This window comes from Mustela lutreola, chromosome 12 (assembly GCF_030435805.1).
Source record: "Mustela lutreola isolate mMusLut2 chromosome 12, mMusLut2.pri, whole genome shotgun sequence".
Classification (NCBI taxonomy): Eukaryota; Metazoa; Chordata; class Mammalia; order Carnivora; family Mustelidae; genus Mustela; species Mustela lutreola.
The window spans coordinates 2,574,339-2,596,490 of record NC_081301.1 but is presented as its reverse complement, the minus strand read 5'-3'; the positions used below and the strand labels follow the sequence as shown (position 1 = coordinate 2,596,490).

The 22,152-nt window shown below is 67.1% G+C and overlaps 1 protein-coding gene across 6 annotated transcripts in view; it reads left to right on the top strand.

The window, feature by feature from the left end:
* The window catches only part of RXRA (retinoid X receptor alpha), a 90,352-nt gene that overhangs the window by 38,579 nt on the left and 29,621 nt on the right, over positions 1-22,152 (top strand). The window contains exon 1 of one of the 6 annotated variants that reach the window (XM_059143583.1): positions 4,874-4,895. The exons of 2 other annotated variants lie outside the window; for them this stretch is intronic. Coding sequence is in view for 1 of the 4 variants with exons in the window: in XM_059143581.1 (XP_058999564.1) it covers positions 5,000-5,069 (70 nt within the window). In the remaining 3 variants the exon portion in view is untranslated. Of the gene's footprint in view, positions 1-4,873; positions 4,896-4,944; positions 5,070-10,934; positions 11,017-18,359; positions 18,382-22,152 lie in introns of those variants that run through there. 3 more of the 6 variants (XM_059143581.1, XM_059143585.1, XM_059143586.1) reach the window with 3 other exon arrangements.

Below are 22,152 nucleotides of genomic sequence, written 5' to 3'. Positions count from 1 at the left end.
GGAGGCCAGGAGAGGCCGGCCGGGGGCCTGCGTGGCGGTGGGAGGCTGGGAGAAGCCGGGTGGGGCCAGAGAATGTCTCTGGCTGGCCTGGTCTCCAGCTTCCAGAAGCACCACCTGGAAGTTGAGTGTCGGGGTCTGAAGGGCTCGAGGGGCTGCTCCCAGCGTGGGAACCAAGGAGACCCAGAGAGGCGGGTCCCTTGCCTGAGGCTGGGCAGTGCGCTGCGGCCCAGGACTGACCCTGGCCTCCTGGTTGCGCACTCCTGCAGCGCCCCGGGGGCTGTGGTCCTGGGAGGGGTGGCCAGAGCCGCGGCCTTGGGGCTCGGGCCTCGGGAGTCTGGTGGCACCGAGCGGTTCAGGACCAGCCGCCTGGAGACGGGGCATGAACCGGGGCAGGCTCTCAGCCCTCGGCACGCGGGGAGCATGTGATGGGCTTCTGTCGCTGGGGCCTTTGCGGGGTGTCCCGGCCATTGAGGTTGCCTCGGACTCTGCCTTCAGGCCTTCACTTGCCCTCCAGGGCGGCGCGTGTATGGGGACTCTGCGCCCACCGAGGGGCACAGCCGTCCTTGGCACCTGCCAAGAGCGCCGAGGGGCGGCCGCGCGGTCCTCTCCCTCACCAGGTATTTCCTGAGGACCTGCCCCGCCTGTCCCCGGCAGCCACGCTGGCTCCCGGGCCCTGGCTCTGCCTGCAGCTTGCGCCGACCCTGCGGGCGCTGCTCATGAAGCTGATGGCCCCGGGCTCCTGACCGCAGTCGATGGGCTCGGCCTTGCTGGAGAGAGTCCGCGAGAAGACGCTCCCGCCTGCTTGGTGGGGTTCAGTGTTAAACAGCAGCGAACGCTCTGCGCGTCTCGGAGCCATCTCTGCCCTCCCGGCACTGCCACGGCGTGATTGTGCTCCAGGCCCGGGACCCCAGCTGGGGTCCCCAGGAGTGCAGCGGCTGCGGATCTGGGGCCTCCCCGGGCCCTGGGGCTCCTCCCGCTGTCTGAGGGGTGAAGCGGGGGCTTCCCCAGCCTGAGCCGAGGGGTCCGGGGCTTGAGGGCGCTCCAGGCCCTCGTCCTGGGGAACAACAGCTTGCAGAAGGTAAACAGCATGGGAGTGGGCGCATGAAAGCTCCCGTCTCTTCCGGGGCCCTCTGAGCGAGCCCCGGTCCCCGAGTGGGCCTGCTGCTGGTGAGGGTGGACATGCCGGGTGTGCGGCCCTGCTCCCAGTCCTGGCTCCCTCAGTGCCTGGTGTCCCCACAGGCTCAGGAGAGGGCTGGTCAGGGATTGACCGAAAGGACAGCAGCTGCTCTCGCTCTGGCTGTCCCAGGGCTCTGGCGAGGATGCCCCCGAGGGCCTAGGGTTTCCGTCCCTGGGCCAGACAGCCTCGGCCATGTGGGAGAGATTCTCCCCGTGGAGTGAAAAGACACGGGCAGTGGAAGTTTCTGGAGAGCTGGCTGGCCTGCTTTGAGTGAGAGATGGGGTGTGCCGTTCTGAGGGGGTGCACACGTGTGTGCGTGTGAGTGTGCACGCGTGTGGGAGTGTGAGAGCCTTTTGGGCCCTTTTGTCCCTGCTGGTTCCCTGGGCAGGGTCTCCTTGCCCCCAGGGGCTGCCCAGGTTTGCGAGTCCTGGGCCTGCCTCGGGATTCTACCTGGGTGGCTTCACCTCGGGCCAGGCAGGCACGTGTCCCCCAGCTGCCCCACCGTCTCCTGCAGCCTTGGGGTTCAGAGGTGGGAGGATGCGGGGGGCGGGTAGAGTCGGGAGGCCCCCTCCTAGCACCCGAGAGCTGGCCTGCATTGCGTGCACGTGGCCACGCTGACACATGCACGTGACCTCGCGCCAGACCCCCGGCCCAGGCAGTGAGCGGGGGTCCTGCTGTGCCTCACGGTACCAGGCAGAGCCCTCTTCCCTCTCAAGTGTCGGACCCTCCTTGGGCTGAAGATGTGGCGGGGTTCTGGGCACGTGGTGGTCGGGGGCAGCTCATGGGCGGACTCCCTACGACCCAGCCTGGGTGTGGCTCTCGGTCTCCTGACGAGGGGACAGGCAGGAGGACCACTTGTCCTTGCCGGGTGTCTTAGGGGGGCCTTCAAGGGCCATGCGGGGTGACGGTTTGGATGTCCTCACACCCAAGCTTGAACCCTGGCTTCAGGGCCTCCTGGTGGAGCCCACTCCATGCCCTGCAGGCGCCCGTGGTCGGCTGCTCCTGCCGCCCGGGGCGCCGGGCCCTAGAACCACCGGGGGCCTCCCTGCCTCTCCAGCCCCAGTTCCCTTCCTTACCCATGTGCGGGTTCACCCTCTATCTCCCCCGGCGGGCTCTCTGCTGTGTCCCCACATCTGCTGTGAGAAGGCGGGCCGGTTTGTGCCCGTGGCCCCCCCCCCCCACCCCCCCGCTCCATTGGCGCGGCCTGGCTGCACAGAGCCTCTTGGGCTCTCAGAGCTCCTGGTACAGGGTGACGGCCGAGTCATCTTTCTCCGTCACCCCGAGCTGTCCCCAGCAGTCAGCAGCTGGCTGTCGTGCTGAACTCTGGGGTGGGGGCGGCTGGAGCGTGGCCCCCGGGGGCCCGTGGTGTGGGAGCGTCCCCGGTGAGGCTGCTGGGTGGCTGGGCCCTGGGGGCCCTGTGTGCAGCAGCAGAGCTCGGACCCCGGGGGGTGAGCCGGAGGGAGCCCTGCTGCCCCTAGGCCACACGTGCTGGGGAGGTGGCAGTCGGGTAGCTGGCCGAGGGGGTGCCGCGGTCGTGGATGGAGGCGGTGCTGGCGGTGTGTCCCGTCTGTTAGCTCATTTGGGAAGACACCCAAGGGCCTGGGGTGAGGCTGTAGCAAGCAGACTGGGGGGTTGCCCGCGCCGGGAACCTCCACCACAGGAGCTGGAGATAGCGCCGGGCGGGGGCGTCGGTTGGCTCTGGGGTTCCTGGCACGTCCTGGGGTCGCCAGGTGGTAGGCCCCTAGGCGGATAGGCCGACAGTCCCTGTTCCCAGAGATCTGCTTCTGACGCTAACCTGCCACCCCCCGCAGACCCCCACCCCAGCGAGAACTCTTCCACTGCTGGCCCTGTGGAGGGGCGTGAGGTCGGAGTGGGGTGCCGGCTGCTCTGCTCCTTCAGTTGAGGCCTTGGCTGAGTCCCTTGTTCTCATGGGGCCACTGTGTCCCCTTCTGTGGGGGTGGGACTGTCCTGAGAGCACAGCGGGACCATGTTCCTGGAGCATGGGGTCCCCCGGAGTGGCAGCTGTTGTCCTTGGTCCTGCTCTTGGTTTTGCTTTAGGTTGAGCACAGGCGCGTTGGCCGCAGGTTGGCCCCAGGCATGTGGGGCGGGTGTGTGTGGACGTGTGAACAGTGAGGCGAGCCCACGCGGGCAGGGTGCCCCAGGGCAGCGGAGTGTGGGCGAGTTCCACCGAGAACTCTTGTCCTGGTGTCCTGGCCGTGGCGCGCAGGCCTGGAGCAGAGCCGGGCGGCTGATTTTAGGCCTGGTACTCCCTGGCTCACTGGGCCTGTAGCCCGGCCCTGGGGTGTGGGAAACGGGCTTTGAAGGTGTGGCCTTTGTACCTTTGAAATGATCTGACCCTTGTCTCTGTGTGTCCCTGAGGGCAGGGGACATCACCGAATTGGACAGAAAGGGGAGCTGAGAGCCCTGTCCCCGAGGCCAGCTCCCCTGACCACCCCCCTGCGATGTGGCATGGCGCGGGGGTAGGCAGGCAGACCGGAGGGCTGTGGCCCTTTCCTGGGTGCCGCTGCGTGTCGAAACCAGTTGCTGACGCGGCCCGTGGTGTTGAAATCCAAGTGCTCTTGGGTTTCCCAACATCCTGCTGGCCCGTCATAGGACCCAGCGTTAGGAGCCGGGTGCCAGGACCAGCCTAGGGCCCCTGTCTGGGTGCCTGTCTCCCTGCTCCCTCCCTGGGGAGATGGGGAGAGACCACTATCCCCAGACTGCTGTCCAGGCTGATAGTGGCGTGTGTGGCATTAGGACGGGGTGACACAAGCCTAAGCCCTCACAGTCCTTGTGACCTGCGCATTTTAGGTACATCACTTGGCTTCGGAGTAGAGGGGAGTAGCATTGGAACCCGGGGCCTGGAGTCAGTGCCGTTGCTGCCCTCGGGGCAGGAAGGATCAGGGAGGCGAAAGGAGGAGCCAGGTCAGGCCCGGGGACGCGGCGCCGTGAGCGTGCTCCATCTGCGCCCTCTGACAGACTGTCCCAGTTCAGCGTGGGCCCCTCTCGGGGCTGACCCCCTTGTGAGGAAGACCTGGGGGTGGGGGCGTTCCTCGGGCTTCGCCTGGAGCAGGGCCTGGTGCCTGGACCGCCCTGCCTGAGGACAGACGGCCACCACAGCTGTAGTCTCCGCTCACCCTCTGGGCTCCAGGCCTGTGGCCTTGGGGGAGCAAGCAGTCTCCCTGAAACCACCGGCGTGCGGGTTGACCTGCTGGCATCACACAGTGGGCTGCTGGACGGTGGAGGCCACTGTCTCTGGGATCCTTCCAGGTCAGATGCGGCGGGGGGACGCAGTCCAGCAGGAGGCCGCGCTCCTGGGAGCACCACTGAGCTCTGCTGCGCTGGACAAGGCCACCTCGGGCAAGTGGCCCAGGAAGCCCGAGGGTGCTGTGCCAGCCCGGGGCCTGGAGCTGGTTGAGAACACCTCTAGTGCCCGTTCTGTGGGTGAAGGGAGCAGAACAGGTGCCCACGGGACAGCGAGCCCCCCCACTGTGGGGCAGGGGGTGCTGGGCTTCTAGGAACCTGTGGTCAGGCTTCGCCCTGGCTGTGGCGTCTGACTGTCGCTTGTCAGCAGGGGAGGAGCCCTGGAGACTGTCTCTTACTGAGGAGGAAGCAGGTGCCCAGAGAGGACGAGGGGCTGGGCCTGGGCCACACGGCGAGGCAACCGCCACGCCGGGGGCCTTGGAGAAGGGGGCATCGGGAGAGGTGGAAGTCCCTGGTGAGGTGGGAGTCTCCGTGGTTGGGGTGGGGAGGGTGCTGTGGGTTCCACTCGGGCAGGAACCCGTGAGCCCCCACCGCGTGTGCTGGGTCGGGTCGTGGTCGATGCCTTCCGTTCCCGCCGCCGCAGGCCCACGGGGCGCCGGGCCCGTGCTCAGCCCATCCCACGCCCCAGGTACGTCCTCATGCAACTGTGTCTGGAGGGTCAATCCGCCCATCTCCCTGGTGTTCTCACACTGTAGCCCAGAGAGGTGATGTCGTTTCCTGAGGTCTTGGGCCACGAGGCGGTGAGACTGGCCCTGGGCCCTGGTCTGGGTGCCTCCTGCTGCCAGGGGTCCCCTGCGTCCCTCTGCCGCGGCGGACGTCTGTCCCGTGCTCACGGGGTGCAGGAGTTGTTCTGGGGGGATGTAGGCAGCTACCGTGTTGCAGCTGCAGAAAGATGAGGGTGCCTGTTACGGGAAGCCCTGCCCGACGTCCGCTCGAGGGCAGCGTGCCTTTCCTCCTGCTGTGCGTCGGGGGCTGACAGCTGCGGGCTCCTGCAAGTCTCTCTGTCTGACTTCGGGCGGCACATCCCTGGGCAGGGCCTGGCCTTGTTGATCCTCCTGTTCCTGGCGTGGGGGCAGTGCCGAAGCAGGTGTGACGCACGGAGGGGGCCGGAGCCTCTCTGAGGACGGGGCTCTCAGCCCCAGCAGGGCAGATGCCTGCGGGCCTGCCTGGCCTGGAGCTGGAGTCGGAGCCGGGAACGGAGCCGCCTGCTGGCTGAGGGCCACCTGCCGCTCACACCTTGGGGACAGATGAGGAAAGGCCGGCTTCGCGGTGCCCCGTCCACTTCCCCTGCCTCCTCCTGGCCACCTTCTTCATAGGCGATGGAGTTTCTGCTCAGAGCGCTGGTTTACCTGCTGGGTTTACACAGCACTGGGGTCTCTGTAGAAGTCAGTGCTTGGTGGCCGGCTCTTAAGGACCATGGTGAGTCCTGCACCGGCCCATTCCCACCTTTCCTACCTGCCCCCCGCCCGCCCCGGGCTGGGCCAAAATTTAGTAAGTTTTTACGTGGGACCCCTGTATGCCAGGTGCTAGGCTAGGCTCCAGGCCAGGACCTAAGGGTGCCTGATGGACCACTGGGGGCTCCTACCCGCAGAAGCCCCCGGACTTTAGCAGCCTCAGACAGGCCAGCTTGGGGCCCTCTTGGGGGTATGTGGTGGAAGAGGCCTTACTGTGGCTGGGAGGATCAGGAGGGCATCCTAGAGGAGGTGTTTAAGTTGGTTTGGAGTGAGCCAGAAGACACGCAGGGGAAGTTTCAGCCCAGGGAACAGCCTGTCCAAGCCTAGAGGCCGGAGAGCTGGCGTGTTCCTGGAAGTGACCTGGTTTCCAAGGCTGGGGGTGGAGAGTGGGCCAGCCCGGCGAACACGAGCGAGAGGAGGGCGGGAGGCGGCCACCGTGGCCGTGGTCGGCCCAGGCCCAGGAGGAAACCTTCCCACCCCCAGAGTCGCAGTGGCTTCTGGGTGCTCGCTGGGCTGGCACAGTCAGGGTCTGGGCAAGGGGGCACTTCCTGGAGGGAGACTGGGGGGTCCCCTGGGGGGACCTTGGCCCTTTCTGGAGTTGTAGGGTGCTGGGGGCATTGGTTCTGGGGCCCCAGTCCAGAGTAAACCCGGGTTCAGGTCCAGGTCAGTCCAGGGACCGTTCAGATGGGCTGGCGTTCAAGTTCCCCAAGCAGCCTCTCGTCGAGGCCAGGCCCCTCCTCTTACAGCTGAGCACACGGGTTGGGAGCAGAGGGGTGGGTAGGGGGCGCTGGGCAGGGAGCTCCTGGTCCCCCAGGGCTCCTGCCGACTCACTTGGGGGGAGGTTGGAGGGGCTCTGTGGGTGGGCAGAGTTTAGGAGAAAATCCTGTCTGCATTGGCGTGGAGGGGCCTTTTGGTGGGGTGATTTGTACACAGGGCTGACTGAGGTTCTGTGACGTGCCCCCCAAAACACCCCAACCGACCCCCTGTAGCTCTGTCATCAAAGCCAAAGAAAGTGAAAGCCGGCCGCCGCGTCAGAGCGCTGCCCTGCTCGAGATTTAGTTTCCGTCCGGGCTCTGCGTCCCCCGTCTCTCTGCTACCGCGTGTCTGTGTTGCGTTGGTCACAGCCTCCCGTCTGGGGGGGACGACCGGGCGCTGAGCACGGCCCCCCGGGCTGGTGAGTCGTGCAGACTGCCTCTGGGGACTAGGGGTGCGCTCAGCTGGAAGCGGGCAGCGGCCATGCGGCCAAGGCTGGGGCAGGGGCGGCAGGGGAGAGCGCGGGTGAGGGGGGCTGAGCTCCCGGGGGCGCCTGGCCACCACGGGTGTGGCCATATGGTGGTGGTGCGCAGGGCCCCGCACCAGGACTCCGGCCCCGCCCCCAGCCCGCCCCACGCCCCAGGCAGGCAGCACTGTCCTGTCTCCTAAGGTGGAGAAGGAAGAGGGAGCCTGCCCTGGGGGGTCCGTGGCCCCGAGGGCAGTGAGGGTACTGGCTGGTTGGTTTGCTTGGAGCCAGGCCCTGGGGTGCGTTCCCTGTCCCGAAGGAGCCGTTTTCCGGGTGGGGGCGCGCTGCGGGCCAGACCGTGGTGGCCCCTGTGGCTCCCTCCGCTGCCCCTTTCAGCTCTGGGCTGCGGTTCACCAAGTTTGGAGGACAGCGTGGTCACAGCCAGGGAGTGGGGGCTCTGACCGCCAGCTGCTCGGCCCACCCAGCTGCTCGGCTCAGACTTGGGATTTGCCGAGGGAGGTCAGTTCTCTGTGCACTGAGGGTGCTGGACCCCAGAGGTGCCCCGGCCTGACTCTGTGTCAGCCTGGAGTTGCTGGAGGTGCCGCACGCGGGGAGTCGGCCTGGCCCCTGGCCAGCGCAGTGTGTGCAAACCCCTCGAGCAGAGCGTAGGGTGACAGCCACGTTGCCCTTGGCTGTGACTTCGTTTGGTTTCCTGGAGTCAGATCGTCCATCACACACCCGAAGAGAGGCCTGCTCTGTCCTTGGGTGGGGCCACGAGCCCCTCACCTTCCTGGGGTCGGGGTGGGGGGCTGTGCTGCCCTCTCTGACCACCCAGCTCTCTTGCTGCGGCGCCTCGGACCTGGGGCCAGACTTCCAGCCCCTCCTATGCCATTGGCCCTGCCTTGCACACCTCTGTGCAGCGGAACCAGACGTCATGCTGTTCCCTGTCCTGCCTGCTTGTCCTTGCTGTACTCTTTCCTGGACCTTCTTGTTGATTTCTCCTTCAGGCTCTGCCCCCGTTCACTTGCACTTAGGGAGGCCCCTTTCCTCGAGCATCTCTGCCCACTTCCTGTGCGCTCCTGAGGGCAAAGCCCAGGCCGTCTCAGGGTTCCCCTGTGACCCAAGCACAGGAGACGGGCATGCCCAGCACTCTGTGCTCCCAGAGTGTCCTGGAATGGGGACTCCCTTGCTCTCTGGCCACCTGTGGGGATGGCCTCCGGGACCTGTGGTGAGGAGGGTCCCCGTGGGGATGTCCGAGGAGACCCTTCCCTTGCGGTGGTGAGTTGGGCTCGTGGATGTCGCTGTTGGAAGCAGTTCTGTGTCCGAGGCCAGCTCTGGCCCTTTGAGCCAAGATGAGGCTGCCCCTTGGAGGCGCTTCTCATGCCCCCCCGACAGCCGGCAGGGCCTTGCTGTCCTGTCTCTTGCCCCTTCTCAGCACCCCTTGTTCCCAGGGGGTGACAGGATGGCTGAGACCTTGGCCTGGCCCTAGCAGAAGGCCCGTGCCGGGACTGGGGCCCGTTGACCTGCCTAGCCCCCGGGTGAAGCTCAGCCCCGTGGGGGGAGGCAGTGGCCCTGAACCTGGACGTGCAGGGTCCGGGGACTCCGTGGTGGTCAGCATGCTGGCCTCTGCGTCACGGGGGCCAGGGAGGCGGGTCTCCATCCGAGTCCAAGGCCCTTTCTCCAGGTGCTCCTCTGGCCCTTAGGGCCTTTGGGATCGGGGCTCCACCCCTATAGGGGTTCCATTTCCTGAGCCACCTGCTGGAGCGTGACCTTCCTGAGTCCCTCCTGGGAGTTCCTCCGTGGCACAGTGCCTGGCTGGCCCCACAGTCTTGGGGACACCCAGTTCCCAGGTCCTCCTGACGTCCGCCAGCAGCAAGTCTGGACAGGTGTGTGGGGGCCAGGCGGCGTTCCAACCCTGTGAGTCACACCGATCCTCGGAGCAGGGGTGGCAGGGGCCCGGCTGTGGGGTGGCGTGCCAAGACATGCCACCGGCCTGGCACTGGCAGGGAAGGGGTCAGGGTGGGTGGGGGCCCTGCTTGTGGCCTCACGGGGAAGCTGGGCTGTGGACCAGATCTCAGAGACCCCGCCTCCCACCAGCCTGTCCTGTGGGGGGAGGGGCTCTCTTGTTGGGGCTGGGGAGACGGGGTGGCTGTGAGAAGCTGGTGCCTCCCCAGGTCAGTGCTCCGTGAGGGGCAGATGCTGCCTCTGTACCCACTTCACACGTGCACAGCAAACCCGTGGGGAGGGAGGAGCAAGGCAGGAAGGCAGGGAGACACAGGGCCCAGCCCTTGCATGGCCAGGGGGCAGGTATGGCAGTGTGGTGGGCCTGAAGGGGTCCAGCCCTTGCATGGCCAGGGGGCAGGTATGGCAGTGTGGTGGGCCTGAAGGGGTCCAGCCCTTGCATGGCCAGGGGGCAGGTATGGCAGTGTGGTGGGCCTGAAGGGGCAGCGCCCTATGCCCCCCAGCTGCCAGCCTGGTGTTGGTCCACTCCTGTTCCTGTGCCTGGTGGGCGTAGAACTGGCCACCGAGACTCACCTGGTCCTGGGGGGTCAGAGGCCAGAGGAAGGGCCCCTGCGGGGCTAGGGCCACCAGGCCCGGTATTAGGGGCCTTAGAGCTGCAGGTGTCCCTAGGTAGACAGTAGCCAGACATCCTCCTGAAGGCACACTTGGCTGCAGAGACAGCAGAGTCCCAGGGGAGGGGAGTCGGGGGGCTGGTGCTCCCCCTGTGGGGAGCGGGGCAGACCGTTGTGGGTAGAGTCAGAGCCCGGGTCTGAGACCCGCACAGCCTCTTGCCAGCTGTGAGCTGGGCACAGCTTTCCAGGGCAAAGCCCCAGACCCTCAGGGGGCCATCTGGGTACCACCGTGAAGGACAGACGTGGCCTGGGCTGGTGGTGGGAGGTCTTGGGGGAGCTGGGGGTGGCTGGAGGAGGTCTGAGGCTCAGGGGCTTTGAAGAGGTCATGTGGCTGGGAGTGGTGACCAGAGGGTCTAGTTTGGGCTGGGGGCTGGGGTCCAGAGATGACTGGACCATCATGGCCTGTACTCTGGGCTGGTGGGCTCGGACTAGCCACTGCAGGGCTGAGGCTAAGGGCTCTGAGAGGGTCTTTCGGGGCTGGGGCTCGCTCTGGCAGGGGCAGAGGGCTTCTTGGAGGAAGTATTCCCGGCAGGAAGCTCCAGAGTGAACGATCGCGTCTGCTCGGGGGGCCAGGGCTGGGCGCGGAGGGGCAGATGGGCCTGACTGGAGGGGGCTGGGGTCTGGGCAGGGCTGGACGCTGAGGCTCGTGTGGGGGCAGGTGAGCCCTCTGTGGCCACAGGCCCCCCCCCGAGAGAGGGAGGTGGGCTAGCTTCGGTGGGAGTGGCGGACGCAGACCCCTGGGTGAACTTGAGGTTCCCCGAGTTCATGGTTATTGGTCTTCAGCAGCCTCAGGGCTCGCAGGGCGGCTCCACCCCCATCACCCCCGGGCTCACGGGGGTCCCCGGTGGGGGCGCTGCTCGGGCGGAGCTGGTGGGGGGCCCGTGCCCGGACCCGGGAGGGTGGCAGAGGCCAGCTTGTCTCCACGCCGGCCCCCGCCCCTGCCAGTGCGGGCGCGAGCACCCCTGCCCGCCCCTCGGCCGGCTCGCCGCCCCCCTCGCTGCCGCGGTGCAGGGCGAGGAAGGAAGCCGAGGTGGGGGCGGTGTGTGTGTTCACTCCTCGCGGGGCTCTGGGCGCGCTGGCCGGGGAGGGGCGGCTGGGCCGGCGGCGGGGGGCCGCAGGGGCCCCGGGCTGGGTGCCGGGGCGGGGCGGCCGCGGGCGGAGGGGACGGAAGGCCTCCCGCGCCCCCTGGGCCTCCGGGCCGCCATCTTGGACGTGGCCGGAGCAGCCGCGCGGGCCAGAGGCAGGGGACTGACTTGCAAGGGACAGTAGGTCTGTGGGACTGGGGGGTGTGGGGGGAGCGGAGGGGCCTCTCCGGTCCACGGGGAAGCCGAGGCTGGGAGGGGGCATCCCTGCGGCTCGGGGCGGGGTGGGGGGGAGGCCCCGATGGGTGGGGGTTCCCGGTTTCCGTGCTGCGAACGCTCTGGCCACGGCCAGCGTCCAGCTACTGATGATGTTGTTCAGGGCTGATCGCCAAGGGGTTGGTTCGTGTGAGCCAGCCCGCCGGCAGCTGCAGCAGTCCCTGGGTGGTACCTGCCCCGTGTCCCCCATCCCCCCCGCGGGGCACGCCCTTCTGTTCCCCGTTCTGCTTCGCGCCTGCCGCCAGGTGCTTGAGCTTGTCTGGATGGGACTGTTGGCGAGACCCCCAGGGGCCCGGAGGCACCTGGCCATGCCCCGGGCCAGCCCCGTGCTGGTGAACTCTAGGAGCCTGTGGCCGACATGGAGGTGGCTGGTGGGCATATGTGCCAGGGCCGGGGGCGCTCTGGCCTCCCCGGGCGTCAGCACACAGGTGGGCCGTGGTGGGGACCAGTGTCCAGGCTGCCCTACTGAGGCCACTGGTCTGCGGGGCTTGCTCCTTGTCCTACAGAGGCAGGCATAGATCTGTGTGGCCTCCAGGAGGTGGCTCTGCCGTCCTAGACCCCTGTGGTGCGGAGGGCAAGCCCGGGGTGGCACTGGGCACCTTTTCCTCCCCGGCTGCTCCAAACGGCAAGAGTTAGCTTTCCGGGGAGAAGATGCTGTGGAAAAGTGAGCTGACCCCGTGGGATGGGGGCCTGGAGTCAGACAGGGGCTGTGCCCGGCCCTGGGGGTGCAAGCCGGTGACCCGCCAGGCCACAGGCGGCTGAGGAGGAGCTGGGGGCCCCACTGGACACAAGCCACGGCAGAGCTGGCGGAAAGCCTCACATGGGCCGGGCTGCCGTGCCTGCTGCCGCCGTGCCTGTCCATCGGGTGAGCTTACCCAGGTGCGGCCCCGGCCCTGAGCCAGACGGGCAGGCGCTGGGAGGCTGGAGAGGAGTGAGTGAGGGATTGTGGCCAACACGGAGGAGGGCAGCGGCAGCCTGGCCCGTCTGGCCGAGGCCTTGCTGCAGTCAGGGTGCTGCAGAGGTGGTTCCTGTCACCACGAAGACAACCTGTGCGTAGAGCATAGAACCCAAACCAAACGAAAACATAGGCCGTGCCATCTCTCACCCTGGAGCTGGGAGTCCTGGGCCTCTCCACTCCGCAGTGTGACTCCTGGGCCCTTCCCTCATGATCCCGGAACCCCAGATTGGGCAGCCATTCGTGGGGTGCAGAGGGGGCTGAGACGTGACATGGGTCCCTGGTGACAGGATGGAGGTGGGGGATGTGACCGGCCGTGGGGATGTGAGCACCAGGAGGGCCTGCCACCGAGGAGGGCAAGAATCAGGAACCCAGTGGCCCCCGGGAGCGTGGACCTGCGCAGGCAGAGGGCCGGGCTGCCAGTCCCACAGCGGGCTGGTTTTCAGGAGGAGGGCGACATGGGCGGATGATGGGACAGGTGTGGGGCGCACTGGAGTGGCCTGGGGGCAGGGGCTGTCTGGCCTGTGCGCGAGGACAGTGGCTCATCTGTGAGTCCTGCGGAGGGCTTCTGGACGGCGTAGGCCTGTGTGGTCCTCCAGCCCTGGCCACATCTCCGTCTCGGTGGCCCGTCCCCAGTGCCAGTGCTAGGCCCGGGGGTGAGGGTGGGGGTGGGGGTGCGGGCAGGGCTGGGGGGACGTGCTGCTCAGAGTCTCCCGCATGATCTCGGCCCTGGCATTCTGGGCAGTGCAGCCCAGCGTGGGTAGACCCGGTCGGACCTCGGGCTCCTTGTCCGGCAGGGGCAGTGGGGTTGAAGGGTGCGTGCTGTGGTTCCTGTGCTCCCCCACTCCCACCGCCCGCCGGGGGCCATTGGCTGATGGGCCACAAAAGGCATTCTGTGCTGTAGAAGAATGACCCGTTGTGTGGCTGAAGAGAGGTTGGGGGCCTGTGAAAGCTTCCCTCCTGCTTCCCGAAGACCCTCTCCCCTCCGAGGCTGAGTCCCTGCGGGCGGCAGAGGGGGCCCGTCCTGGCCTGCGCAGGCCCTGCTTCTCTGGCTGTGCAGCGCCTTGTGGTCCCTCCACCCTGGCCTCCCTCTGTCTGTCCTGTCCCGGACTCTTGGCCTCTGGGCCTGCACCTTTGCTGCGCCGTCCTCCCGTGGGACCCTTGCCTTCCAGGGCTCCATGCCGCGTCTGCTGCTGGGGACGAGGGAGGACACAGCATCGCAGGCCAGGCTGGAACAAGTTCTGTGCGTCTGGATGCAGGAGCCCTTGCTGGAGGCCGTGCGGGCTGACAGCTTGGGGGGGCTGGCAGCACGGGGGTGCCCTGCCTGCCCTATCTTCACAGCAGCGAGCACTGGGGCAGGGGGCTGGCCGGTGGGGGCAGGTTGAACTCCGGTCTGCCGGTGCTGTTCCTCTGTCGCAGGCTCTGGCGGGCGGCGTGCCCATCTGCTGCACCAGCTGCGGCCTGGGCTGCTGCGTCTCCAATTGAGGAAACAAGGCTGGGGTCCCTGTTCTTTTCCCAGAAGTGCTGGTTTCAGCCAGTGGGAGCTGCCTGTGGCCACAGGTGTCTGGGTGAGGGCGGTGGGCTGGGCAGGCCCTGGGAAAGGGGAACTCGCCCGCCGGGCTGATGCGAGCGTTACTCGCTCCGGACGCCGGCAGCTGCTTCGTGGCGACGCTGGTCCTCCCGTGCCTCCTCTCCCTCCCGGCCCCCTGCCGCCCCTGTACCGCCGCCCTGCATCGTCGGAGGCCGTGGGACCCCGAGCCAGAGGGCCGGGGGCTGATGGGGCCTCCCCCTTGGTGGGACCTGTCACCCACACTCACCATGAGGCTGCACCTCCTGGCCTCTCTCTCAGGAGGGGGCCTGGCCTGGCGGCCTGGGGACCACCGGTGGCTGGCAGGTGAGGCCGGGACTCGCAGGCCTGGGGGCAGCCTGGCCTGTGTGCGTGGGCGCTGGATTCTGGGGCGCGGTGGGAAGGGCGGCCAGCTCTGGGGAGGGCTTCTCGGGGTCTGGCTCACTCCCTGTTCTCACTGGGAGACTAGGGGGGGACCCGTGGAACAAGTCTGACTGGAGGGGTCCGTGGACAGGGAGGAGGCTGGCAGGGGGTGGGGGTGCCGGCTCTGGCGAGAGGCGAAAGACGACAGTAACCCCTCGTGATAATGGGGGGCGTGCCCCTGCCTGTCCCGGCTCTTGGCCCTAGAACAGGAGCAGGGGTGCCTGTGTGCTCTGCTCTTGCCTGCGCTGGGGCCGGTGCAGGTGGTTGACTTGCCTTCGTAAATGTCCCTGGTGGGACACGGTCTTCTGTGCCTGGGTTCAGGGGAAACCAAGGCCCAGGTGTGCAGCAGGGAAGGGGCTCAAGCAGACCTGGCTGGCTGGGGGCCGTGAGCTCAGACCACCAGGCCCTTGAAAGTTGTCTGGCAGTTGCTGGACATTGAACTCTTACTGTCTCAGGTTCCTGCATGCGTCTTCTGTGTCAGGAGCCGTGGCTTGGCCTGGCCTGTGCCGTGTGGATGTGCAGGGAACTCCGGGGTCTTGGCCCTGGAACGTGCAGCTGGGTGCCGCAGTGTCCTGACGGGTGGCTGCCTGCCCCTGACGTGCCCTTCTCAAGCCTTTCCCACACTCTGTGGTGTCTGGAACCGAGGGACGGGCCCGGGGCACGCTCGTCGTGCACCCTCATCCTGGGGCCGGCTCTGGCCTGCTGGTGACCCAGAGCTGCACCTGCGTCTGCCCTCTGAGCCGGGCCATCCTAGCCAAGTGACTGTGAAGGGCCGCTCGGGGTCGCCCTGTCCTCCTACAGCAAAGAACCTTCTGGCATGTGTCTTGGAATGAGGGGCTCGGTCTTTCCGGCTTTGGAGGTGTTGGCGGGGTTTGGGACTCCTGTCCCTCAGACAGCTCTTCCTTGGGGGTGAGAATGGTGTGTGTGTGTCTTGTCTGCCTCCAGGCTTGACCCCGAACGGACCCCTTCATTTCTTGGCTCTGGCTTCCATATCTGTAAAACGGACCCAGGTAGAGAATTTTCTAGGGCTGTTTACCTTTTGTCACGACGGACGTTTAAAATCATATAGTGACTTTTACACAGAACCTGTCCCGAGCCGTGGGGCCCTGCCTGGGCTCCTGAACAGAGGCTGGGGCACCGGTTCCTGCAGCTGGGCGGCCCGCGGTGCGTGTGTGTGCGGGGTGTGAGGGGGGTCATCATGGGCACTGGGGTGGGGCCAGGCTCTCTGAGCGTCCTGCAGGCCACGCTTCCCTGTGGACGGCGTGGGCCTGTGGCTCTGGCCACCTGCCTGGAGCGTGGACCCGGCTGCTGGGCGTTGGTCTCATGTTTCAGCTTCTCCCACGGTCCCCTGCTTGTCACCACTTGGTCCCACGTCTCGCTTGTTCCGATTCTTCGTTCCTGGGAAGCCTCCCCCCCGCCCCCCGAGTGGTGTGTCAGCCCCGCGCGCTGTGTTGGCCCAGTGGGCTCTGAGCAGGGACGGCTCCTGGGAGTCAAACGCACAAAGCTTGTAGCCTCTGGCGTCTGTGGCCGCTGTTTGAGCACATCAGGGTTTTCTCCATGTTTCTGGGGTCTTTCTGCACCTGGACCTGTGGTCTTCTGGCATCTGAGTAGAAGGGGTTGTGTCAGGGGCCTCTGGTAGAGGAAGGTCGTTCCAGGTGACACAGCTGGGTGCTCTTGGGGCCAGGTGCTGAGGGGTCCCCAGGCAGCTGGCAAACCGTGTTCGTTGGGCGGCGGGGGGCTCCAGGCCCTTTGCCCACTTGGCCGGGGCAGCTGCTCCGTGGACTGTTGGGTTTTGGGAACTGGGGTGGGTGTGAAGTCTCAGAGGCATGTTTCTGGGCCCCTGCTTCTCTCTCTGATGCCGAGAGGGTGTCCCGACTCTCTCTGGGTGGAGTGAGAGATGGACGCTGCGCTGTGCCGGGCTGGCCTCCTCCTGGCCTCTGCGCTCGGCCTTGCCTGCTGGGGCTGGACCACACCGAGCTCCAGCCACCCAGGGCAGGGGTCCGGTCCCCTGGGCTTCTCAGCATGGCCCTGCCACTGGGCACGCACGTTGGTCCCGACTGGTCCTGGGGTGGCTGGTCCCCAGCCCTGTTGCCCTCCGCACCCCTCCCCCCACTCCGGGCGTTCAGGACTGCCCGTTGTTTGTAGTTCACTGAGCTGTTCGCAGATAGCCCCAAGGACAGTAGCAGACAGTGGAAGCGAACTTTCCCCAGGTCCCCTCCCCCACGTTGACTCTGCGGCTTGTTTGTGAGACTCGAGACAGGTGGACGCTGGTGAGCTAGAGGGCCCGGGAGGGGGCTTGGGGGCAGGAGGTGCGAGGGTAGAAGCCCTGGCCTCACTCAGCCAGTGTGGCAGAGGCAGGAGTACTGGGGCCCCAGAGGGCCTCAGGCCTCCACGATGGGCCAGGGGCTTTGGAGTTTGGGGGTGTATGACGGGGAGCCATGGCCGGTGCTGGCAGTGACCGTGGGCTGTGGCCAGTGCTGCTGAGGGCTCAGCAGGAGGGATGGCTGCGGACTGGGCGTGCGGAGGCGGTGCTTGCCAGTCTGCAGCAGACCTGAGCTTGGCTGCTTGCCACTGTCCTCTGTACCGGGGGGCTGCTGAGCACTTGTGGGGGGCACTGTGGGGTGGACGGAGGTCGTGATCACCCGGAGCCCAGGGAGAGGCTCTCCTGAGCCTTCTGTCCCTCCGTCCGTCTGCCCCCTGTTCTGCTGGAGACGCGGTGGGCTGGGTGCAAGCGTGGGTGCTCCCTGGGGCCTGTTCTGGGCTCCGGGGGCAGGGACCGCTGGAGTCGGATGCCGCCTGTCTCCCTCTGTGGCCACACCCAACCCCCAGGGGCGTTAGCGGTCTGCATCCTGGTGACATGGTTTGATGTTTGTGAGGACAGAGCCGAACGAAGTTCTAGTTCTAGGCTCCGCCAGGCCTGGCCCCGTGCTAGCACGGCTCCCTGGGCTCTGTCTCCCCTCTCCTTGCCCAGGCTGGCAGCCCAGGGGAGGAAGTCGAGGGCGGACGCTGGCACACGGCAGGGCCCCAGTGGGTGGCTGGGTGAGCAGTTGGCTCTGTGCAGGGGATCCAGCGCAGCCCGTGGGCATCACAGCCAGGGACGCGGCAGTGAGGGGCTCACACATCAGGCCCCCCAGAGGGGGCCCCGCGAGGCGGTTTCTCGCCTCGAGAGGGAAGGAGCTGGCAGGGCTTTCAGGCGGGGCAGGGCAGGGGTGTGCCCAGGCAGCTCTGGGTGGGGGGGCCCAGTGGGTAGGGATGGGGGCTGTGCGGCCGCGCCATGCAGGGGAGCACCCACAGAGGCCCCCGCCCCGTGGAGGGGAGGCGCCCCTGCAGCCGCTGACCCGGGGAAGCCCCGCTCTGGCAGGCAGACGTCCTGTTCTCGGTCTGTCTCACCGGTGAGGCCCTGTCTCCTGGCTGCACCACTCTGCCTGCTGCCCCGTGCACAGCTGGGCCCAGCCTAGGGCTCCCAGCTGAGTCAGTACAGCGTGGGTGAGCCTCTGCCCAGGGGACGATGCTGTGTGGCCAGGGTTCACGGCACGTGGTGATGGGGGGCCTGGGAAGCCCTCCGGGAAGCCCTTTGGAATGGAGCAGACTATTGTCCAGGGACTCCTGGGTTGGTCTGGTCCTGCCCGCTGCGTGGCCCCAGGCAGCCACGTCCTGGGGTCTTCGAGCATTCGTGCCACGTCCGGGAAAGGGGGGTGCTCTGTGGGCAGAGGGGGCTTGGGGTTGCCCCTGGGTGAGACCCATGCACGCTGCGCCCAGAGTTTTACCCGGAGCATCCCCTTTCCTTAACCATCCCAGAAGTCCCGGACTTGGCACCCACCTGCCCAGAGGCCCCGCCCCCCACCGGGGCTGGGTGTCGTGTGGCAGGCTAGGCCCTGGGCGTCGGGGCCAGCGTGTCTCAGAAGCCAGCGGGGATGCGAATGAAAAGTAGAAAACCGGCTGGAGTGGGCAGAGAGCACAGGCGTCCGCGACAGAGCAGGGCCCGGGCCAGCCGCCGTGGAGCCAGCGGCCGTGGAGCCAGCCGCCGTGGAGCCAGCCGCGGAGCACAGCTCACACTGAATCGATACCGTCTCTTCTCCTGCTGAAGAGAAGGGCTCAAGCAGCCCCGGCTCGGGGCCCCTCCCGCCTCCAGGTGCCAGGCCGCAGGCGGGCTCTCACCAGGAATTCCCCCTTCCCACGCACCTTCCTCCGCGGCTGCCGTCTGGGCCGCTCCCCGCCGGGCCTGGGGCCAGCGGAGGGGACAGCCCGGAGGGGAGGCCACGGCACGCAGGAGCCCCTGCCTGGCCCCGGAGAGCTGAGCGTGCTTCCCGCTCCCGCCACTCCGTCCCCCGGTGAGCCTGGCTGCCGGCCCCCGGGTTCTGTGGCACCTGCAGCTAGGTGTCTGGCCACGCCCTGGCCACGGGGCGTCTGTGTGGGGGTGGGGGGCCCCGTCTGGCTCTTGCTCAGGCTTGGGAGGAGCCTCAGCCCCCCGAGCCCTCTTCCTGCCTGTGGAGGAGTCCCCAGAGCTCCTGGGACGGCGCCGGCTGGGTGTGCTCTGGAGGCCCCGCCTCGGCTCCGCGAGAGCCAGTGGGGTGTCTCTCCAGGGAGCCTCGGAGCCCCCGTGGTGCCAGGGGGCAGGCTTGCGGGTATGGGGAGCTCCGTCTGACCGTGGCCGGTGTGGTGGCCTCACTGCAGGTTGGTCGTGGCTGCCGGCTCCTCTGTGCACTGTCACCCCCTTTCTGCCCCAGTGCCTCCCCCCACGCCCCTGGCTCCCGCAGGCCCAGGGACGTCCGCTGCGGCTGCTGCTTGGCCTCTCTGGCAGGTGGCCCGTGGTAGGCCACCGAGTGCGAGGTGTGGCCCAGCTGTCGGACAGCCGCGTGGGGCAGTCTGCCTGTGGTGCCCAGGGACATGGGTGCCCCGGCCAGCCTGCCGAGGGCTCTCTGGCCACAGGGCTGGGAACTAGCATCTCTCTGGGCAGGGGACGCAGCGTTGTTTGGGGCCCGAGCCGGGTCCTGGCAATCACTGCACTCTCCTGACGCCCTCCTCGGTGTGGGCTGGGCCGTCCTCACCTCGGGGTTCCTGGGACGGGTGCGTAGCCCCATCAGTGAGGCCACCTGAAGCCTTGTTGCCCTGCCCCCACACCGTCATCTCTGGGGTAGAAGGATGTGCCTGTCTTTTGTAAAATCAGATGCCTTGGAGCTCTCCTAAAAGGACTGGTCTCAAGATGGGGTGGGGGCCCTAGTGGGCGACTGTGTGGCTGGAACTCTGGGGCCAGCATCCTTTGAGGTTTCTGCCTGTGGGTTGGATGGAGAAATAGTGCCCCCCAAACAGGAACCCAGCTCAGTGCTCGGGATAGGACTCGCCTGTCCCACAGCCGCTGACCCGACACCACCAGTCCTGACCACTGCCTGTCCACAGTCCTAGGCCTCTGGGGCCAGTCTGCCTGCTGGGGGCCCACCCTGTTTGTGGTCACGTAACTTCTCCTGGAAAAGCCGGCCCTGCCGGGAGCTCTGGAAGGCCCTGTTGTTGCAGGGGAGAGGGAGAGGTGGGGAGTTGGCACTTCCTGAGCCTGTGTTTGGGGGCGTCTGTGTGCTGTGCAGGTCAGAACCAGGAGGGAGGTGTCCGTACTCTAGGCCATGTCCCCCGTTCCCCTGAAGCCGTGAGCAGCCTCTGGGATCTTCTCTCTGCAGCACCCAGGGGCCCAGGGTGGTGTGGTGAGGATGGGGTGGGCCAAGGCAGGGCTCAGGGGGGAGTCCGCCCCACACCCCAGGTGCCGGGCCGAGGTGTGCCGCGCACCCCCACTCTGCTCCTCTCCTTGTGTGGGTCTGAGCTGCTAAGACTTAGGGGCCACGTGCCGCTCTGAGACTCCCATTCGTTCTCCTGCCGTGATGGTCCGAGCAGGGCTCCCCCAGGCTGGGCGCACAGCTCAGCCCCCAGGGTACCCCAGAGAGTGCCCACCGCAGGCCTCGCTGAGTGCTGCCAGCCCAGCAGGCGAAAGCAGCGCCGGCTGCAGGAGTCAGGGGAAAGGGTGCAGATGCCTTTGGTTGACTCTGGCTGTGCCTGCGGTAGGGGCTGTGGCCACGAGGACCAGGGACGCAAAGTGCGACCTCCAGCAGCGATGCCGGCCCTCGTGCCCCCAGGCTTCAGTGCTGCTGCTCCTCAGCTCTTTCTGGAGCACCTTCCAGGCCCAGGGGCTGGCTGGCTGGCTGTTCCAAGAGGACCCTCTCCTGGGCACCCACTTCTCCTGTGCTCCCTGCTCCCCCCCAGTGGCTGCACGTGCACCTGCTGCTGCTGGGCCTGACTGCAGGGCCTCCCCGGACAGTCGGCCACGTCACCCCTCTTATTCCACTGCCCCCACCAGCCCTGGCCTGCGGGGGACGGCCAGCCCGACCCCGAGATGCCGTCCCTTTCACTACTTGTGGCAAGTCCCGTTTAGCCTCAGGCACTCTGAGCGTGCGACTGTCGTGTGTGTGGTGTGGCAGGGCGGGGGTTTGCCCAGGGAATGGGTGATGGTGATGGTGCTGGTGGTGATGGTGATGGCGATGATTGTGACGGCGACTGTGACGGTGATTGATGGTGATTGATGGTGATTGTGACGGTGCTGCTGGTGATGATGGTGACAATGGTGACAACTGGGGGTGATGTGGGGGTGACGGCAGGGGTGGTGATGGTGGTCATGGCGATGGTGACGGTGACAGTGGTGGTACTGGTGACAGGACAGATGTATTTGTCGTTAAGTGCTCGCCAGATATCAGCACCGATGTCCTGCCGTGAGCTTTATTACAGAGAGTGGTTTCCCCATTAGGTCCTTTGGGCCTCGACGGGGCCCGTGCCCATGAGGGGCATGGCAGGGGCTGTTTCCTCGGGCGGGGGGGTTTGAAGGCGGTCAGCACTGAGAGCTCTAGGTTGCTGTCTCCTGGCTCCAGATCTTGTGTTACCAGTCCTGCGCTCACACCCTGGGGGGCTGTGGGGGGCCGTGGGGAAGGGGCCTGATGGGGCTCCGTAGATTCGGGCTACCAGTGCCATCCCCCCCCCCGTCTCTTCCCCTGGGGGGCGGCAGGTATCTGACCAGCCGTGCTTGGGGCTGGGTACCTTCCTGTGTCGGGGCCCGGGGCCCAGGCCCCTTGGCCTTCACCTTGTAACTCCTCCCTCCGTCCTGTTTCCTGTTTCCTGTGCTCCCGCTCTGAGCCAGGCCCTGACCCCATCATGGGGGGCCAGGGTGGCTCCAGGGGCAGTGGGACAAGGGCGGGCAGGGGGCTGAGCTGTGAGTTCCACGGGGGAGAGCCCAGCTGCGTGGCTGCTTCTGGGGTGTGGGACTGGAGCCGAGCCCCTGCTGTCCCCGATATGGGTGGGGATCAGTGACCACACGAGTGGGTCTGGCATTTCCAAGTCCTTGAGGTCTCCTGCACAGTAGGTTCCCAGGGGCCCTGAGCTCCCAGAGGCGGTGCGCAGATCAGAGTCCAGGGGCCTGAGCTGGCCCAGCGCACCTGGGGTCCCTGAGACATGAACGCTTGGGGTCCCCAGGAAGCCTCAGCCCTTCCTGAGTTTTGGGGGGAGGCTCTGCCTGCTAGGTCCACCGTCTCTGGTCACTTGAGCTCCCCACAAGGCCTTGGGGCTGGGGGTGTCATGATGTCTGTCCTTTATCTAGCAGAATGTCCTGTCTGTCCCCGGGTCTTTAGTGTCCCCCTGCCTGACCGCCCTTTGCTCCTGGGCCCCTGGCCGCCCTGTGCGTCGCAGAGGGCTGGGTGGGGCGGCGCCGTGAAGCCGTACTTCAGAGAAGCCAGCTGGTGGTCTCCAGGGGACCTGTGGGGGGTGAAGTCCCTGTCGGGCGCCCAGGAACCAAAAACCCTTGGAGCCGCTCGCGGTGCGCAGGTGTGGGCAGGGGAGGAGCGCGTGTCTTGGCTCGCGGTGCCCCTCCTCTCCCTCTTGGGTCCGCGATCTGGGTGGATCTGGTCCACCGTGGGCTCCGTGTAGAGCTGGGCAGGTCCCGAGTCCTGGCCACCGTGGGCCCGTGGGCTTGCTGAGCCTGCCAGAGGGTGGGCCTCCGAGGCGGCTTGTGCGCTCCCCCTACACACACCCTGCTCTGAGGCCTCTGGTGCTTGGGGCAGGGCAGGGGTAGCCCC